The sequence below is a fragment of the Brachyhypopomus gauderio genome, chromosome 16 (genome assembly GCF_052324685.1).
Source record: "Brachyhypopomus gauderio isolate BG-103 chromosome 16, BGAUD_0.2, whole genome shotgun sequence".
NCBI lineage: Eukaryota > Metazoa > Chordata > Actinopteri > Gymnotiformes > Hypopomidae > Brachyhypopomus > Brachyhypopomus gauderio.
Window position 1 is genome coordinate 20,174,407 of NC_135226.1, and position 5,115 is coordinate 20,179,521.

The 5,115-nt window shown below is 47.3% G+C and overlaps 1 protein-coding gene across 1 annotated transcript; it reads right to left on the reverse strand.

Annotated features, from left to right (window-relative positions):
- Nucleotides 1-1,059: 1,059 nt before the first annotated feature.
- rnf26 (ring finger protein 26) lies at nucleotides 1,060-4,426 on the reverse strand. The gene has a single exon (XM_076976671.1). The coding sequence runs from the start codon at nucleotides 3,827-3,829 to the stop codon at nucleotides 2,429-2,431; it is 1,401 nt and encodes a 466-aa protein (XP_076832786.1). The 5' UTR covers nucleotides 3,830-4,426; the 3' UTR covers nucleotides 1,060-2,428.
- Nucleotides 4,427-5,115: the final 689 nt, after the last annotated feature.

Here is a 5,115-nt window from a genome sequence, read left to right on the forward strand (position 1 = left end):
TAAAATTTGAATATGACACGCCAATGGCTAATAACATGCAAATATCATAAACACGAAATCAGGAGGAATAAAACTACACAATGTGATCAAACCTAGATTTTCTTCACCCCTGTATTAGCATGCGCACACTGAAGTTGCTCTGTGCTGTTCGGCCTCGTCAGTGTGGACCCCGAGATGTTCACCGTGACCCCCCCCTCCTCACTGCACAAATAGGAAACCTTTCCTTTACCACATACTTTCCTTCTGAGTGTAGAGTTATTTTTAACTCATTGTCCTCAACTATTCCATTATCCATTCTGGAGATGTTAAACGAACTCATCATGCAGTGTGTGTCCTGTTGGCCATACTGAAGACCATATATGGACAATAGAATTAGGAAGACTTCAGCAATGAGAGAAATATTTATCTTAATATTATACCTGTGATATTCCCTTCAGTAATATGTGTTTGAACAATTTCAGTTTTATTTAATATTAACTCAATAGCTCTTAACCTCTGAGATCTTCAGCAATTTAGCAGGAGCTGTCCAAAGTGCTGAACGTGTTTCTCTTTGCATTTTCACCACTTTTGGTGATATGTATGTCCTTATTAGTAACACCCGTCATTTCAGATTAAGCTCTCCTTTATGGCTATCGCAACCACGAGGACGGTTAAGGCCTCCCCTCTCCACATTAAATTACACATACAGAAGTATCACTGCACTAGTGGGGCTGAAATGTTAGCACAGAATGTTAAAGTACAAGTACAAGCACAATGTAAAACCAAACTGCTACGTCATCCAAGCACTTCTTAACAAAGGCACGTGGTCATTTCTCCGAGGAATGGTGCGCTCTTAAAGGAAGTGGCCTCCACGTCAGCCCCCCCCCCCCCCCCCCCCCAATCTCACGCCCACACCCAGCTGCTCCTTGAGACAAGATGTTTCATGGAGGCCCAGTGCTCTCCTCTCATTCAGACTATTCGCATTTTAAAATTAAACGATTATTGTGGGGATAGAGTCCCAATCCGACATGTTGCCTGACGTAGTCTGAGACTAAAATAATTACCATCAAGCAGCCACGGTGGCCTTAAAGTTTTTTTACTCAACATTTTCTCTGCTGGCCTGTGAGGACACAGCTAAGAATAACAAAACATCCCATTGTCTTTACACAACCCGCACACTTAAAACAACATGATGGTACTTATACAATCCAAACCATGTGAACTAATAGCAGATTGAGTATTTTCTTTTACATCATATGGCAACTTTGTTACTGTGTAAATGCCTGTAAGAATACAGTCCATGTCCTAGCTCACCACAGTGAAATAATAATGAGATATGAAGTTTGGCTTAAGCCCGTGACTGAATTGAAGTAAGCAAAAAATACATTGCTCAAATACAATCTGAGCTTTCATATTTGAAAATTCATCGATAATTTGAGTTTCTGAGCAGAATTATGATCCATACGGGGCTGTTCAGCTCTAATGGACAGAATCCCCTCATGCTAGAAGAAATATATAAAAATGATGGAACATCATGGGAACGAGTTTCTGCTAAAAGGTTTCCTGTGGTCCCATCCAGCTTTTAGATCATCTCCTCACATTAATCAATGGAATCAGGAGACAGGGCAGACCAGGGCCCAAATGATCAAACCTGAAGCAGGACCTCCGGCTAATGTTTGGATTTCACTTGGTGCTGATCAATACCATTTATATGAGCACACAAATAAACACAGTAGATAGAGGGCCATTACAAAAAAAATCAATATTTGGTCTAAAGCAGAATAACAAACAGCTTGAATATCAATTATATAATATCTAACTGTAAAATGGCTTGTAGAAACAGCAGAAACATCTGTCCCAGACAAAAAGAATAAAGCAAAGCAAAACGCTGTCAGCACTAGCAACAGATCGATAACATAGTACAACAAATGTTACCATTAAACCTGTTTGGAGTCAGTAAGGTCAGGCAACGCTATCTTTCACATTATAAGGCTGGAGTATTGCGTCACACAAACACGGGCCCGACAGCAGCGCTCTGCTGGGCCACGAGTGCACACAGCGGTCTGGACTGCGATGAAAGGGCCTCTCTTTGCTTTTTGTTATTATGCCAAGTGAAGCTTACATTCATGTTTTCATCACAGCAGTATAAAAATTTAGTGTACATCATTACAAAAGCTAAATTATTATGAATCATACTGTAAAAAGACAATTGTAGTTACCAGCCTCAACAAGCTGAGAATAGCTGAGTGTATAAAACGGCATTTTCATGTGCATTTACAACTTATAGTAGCAAAAGATTCTGCACAGTGGGGTGGACGACACAAGAGGAATCTACTGGCCGCTCCACCTTACTGACGGAGAGGTGGTTGTAGCGCACGATTCCACAACAGTCTCGCTCCGTTAACCTGAGATTCACAGAATAACACCAGTGGTGGCGGTCCACGGACTCTCAGAGGTACACGTCCATGGTCTGCAGGATCATGTGGCGGCAGAGAGGGCAGTTGTGCAGATAGATGGGCTGTCGGAGTAAGATGTTGGTACAGTCCCGACACAAGCACAGGTGGCGACAGGGCAGCAGCACCACCGTCTTGGTGCTGTCCTGGCAGATGACACACTTCTTCCTCTCCTCCTGCTCGTGCAGGAGGCTCAGCAGGTTATCTGCGGGCGGAGGCCGGCGGCCTGGCTCCGAGGCCGTTTTCTGCAGTGGTCTGTGAGAGCTGGAGTCAGGGAAAGGCTGGAGGTGTAGGGCAGGGGGCTGGTGTGAGGAACCGTCACCCCCCACGTCCGCTGTCCCAGCTACGTCGTCCGGAGGAGCTTCTCCCTCAGCTACGTCGTCCGGAGGAGCTTCGTCCTCGGTGTCGGGCTGCTGAATGTCCTCGTTTTCTGTCCTGACGGCCCCCCTCCCGCCGAACGACATCCAAAGGCCCATACGGCTGCGGGGCCAAGCTAACCGCTGCCACGAGCTTCTCTCCAGCACGCAGAGCCTCTGCAGTGTTCTCCGGAGCCGCCGCAGGCTGGGAGCCGTGTTGACATAGTCCGTTATCCGCCGAACCGCTTGCTGAGACAGGGCAGGGTTCAGATAAACAGTGGCACTTATAATTATGGCCAGAGTGAGCAGTAGCCCATAGGAGTTGAGCAAGAAAACACTGATGAATATGTGCCCGAGCGAGCTCAGGAAATCCATGGCGAGTCTGCACGGCGTCCAGAGCAGAACGGAGGTGCCCACCAGCGCGCTGTAGCAGAAGGTAAACACGGCCAGGGTCAGCTCCACCGCCTTCTGCAGAGGGCTGGACACGGCCTCCGCCACACCCATCACAACGCCATACAGGTTCTGGGTGCCTATGAGCAGAAGGTTGATCACGGTGTTGACGAGGTACAGCAGGAGACTCAACACGATGCCACAGCCCTCCCAGGCCTGGCGCAGCAGGTGGTGTCCCGACAGCAGCCCGCGGTGCACCAGCTCCTTCGCCCGCAGCAGGATGTGCGACGACAGGTACCCCACCATCTTGAAGCTCTCCAGCACGCCGCCCATCATCTGCACGCCTCCGCCCACCACGTTGTGGCTCACCACGGTGGCCCCGTCCATCAGCGCGACGGCGCACAGCACCGTGAGGTTCAGGCCCTCCAGGACCGAGTTGGCCACCAACGTGGGCAGGGACGCGAGCAGGGACACGAGCGCCACCAGCAGGCGGACCAGCGAGTGGACCACCACGAAGTTCACGTCCAGGAGAAGCACGACGGCGTCCACGCACCTCCCAATGCATCCAAAGACAAGGTTGAGCAACCCCATGTTCAGGACCTCGTCACTCAACACCTCCACACTCGGCCCTCTGGTCGACCTGGCGCTCATTTATCTTCACACTTCCGGTCACCAAACACCAGAACGGCCATTAAACGCATTAGTGACGCTCATAACACACCAGGCAGTGTTAGCCGCATGCTAACCGGGCTAGCTGCTAAACCCGGGCCCTGCAGATTAACAACCGCGCTCGGCGGCGGTAAACTCACAGGACGGGACGACCCACCGGGGACTAATCTCCCATTCACCAAGATAAAAGTTCGGTATCTGTTTACGAGCTACATGCGGACAAGATAAGCTAACGGGCTAGTTGGCTAAGCTAGGCGAGCAGCTCGTCGTCATGGCGCGCGCACACGCGCGAGACGGCCGTTGGTTGTTTACATTTGAGCGCGCGGACATGGCGGACTAGTTAGCCGACTAGCACAATTAGCCAATAAACGTTAGTGGCGGTTCTGCTTGAAAGCTAGTAATACAAATACTATGGGGGTAAAACCCACTAAATCCAGGTGTGTGTGTGGGGGGGTTTGCTCGAAAATCCCCCCCGAGTATCAAACGAGTCGTCAAAACACCAAACTTGTCCAATCGTTCTCGTTTACTTCCCGTCACGTAACGCCGTTCCCGAGACGTGGAGCACGTCAACGCAGCACTGAAGTTGCGCAGAATGACGACCACGCACGGAATTGTGGGTACTTGTGGAAAACATAAATAAATTATTTTTTATTTATTTTTATTTTATTGTGGAACAACATAAATACATTCTCTTTATTTGTTTAGGTAGAAAGTATGATATTAGGTATGATATATGGTAGACTGATATTCGGGGGATACAGTGTATACACACACACACACACACACACACACAAATCCAATATTTACATGCTAATACAACTTAATACTGTCACAGGAGCCCAGCTTTGAATAGTTCTGGAGAGAAAGTGGTCATAATGATGACAGAGACTTTGAAACTCATGCATTTAAGAGTTCAAGAACCAAATTATTAGATATTTTCAATATATATATAGAGAGAAAACAACAATACTTTTCATTATTTTGAATGGAACAGTGCTCCCAGAGCCAGTATGGCCACCATCATTCCAGCTGTGAAAGTTTATAAATGACACACCTTCTAATTAAACCATGTTTTACCATCTGAAAATCGTTAAAATCTTTAATGCACACCTTCCTCTGACCACATAACAACAATAATATGGTACGATCAACTGCTGATACAAGACAGCTTGCTTGAGATTACTTGCGTGGGCTTTTTGTCATGTATAAAAAATAAAACAATGTCACTTCTCTCACTCTCAATTTGAAAGTGAATCTTGAATTCCTGA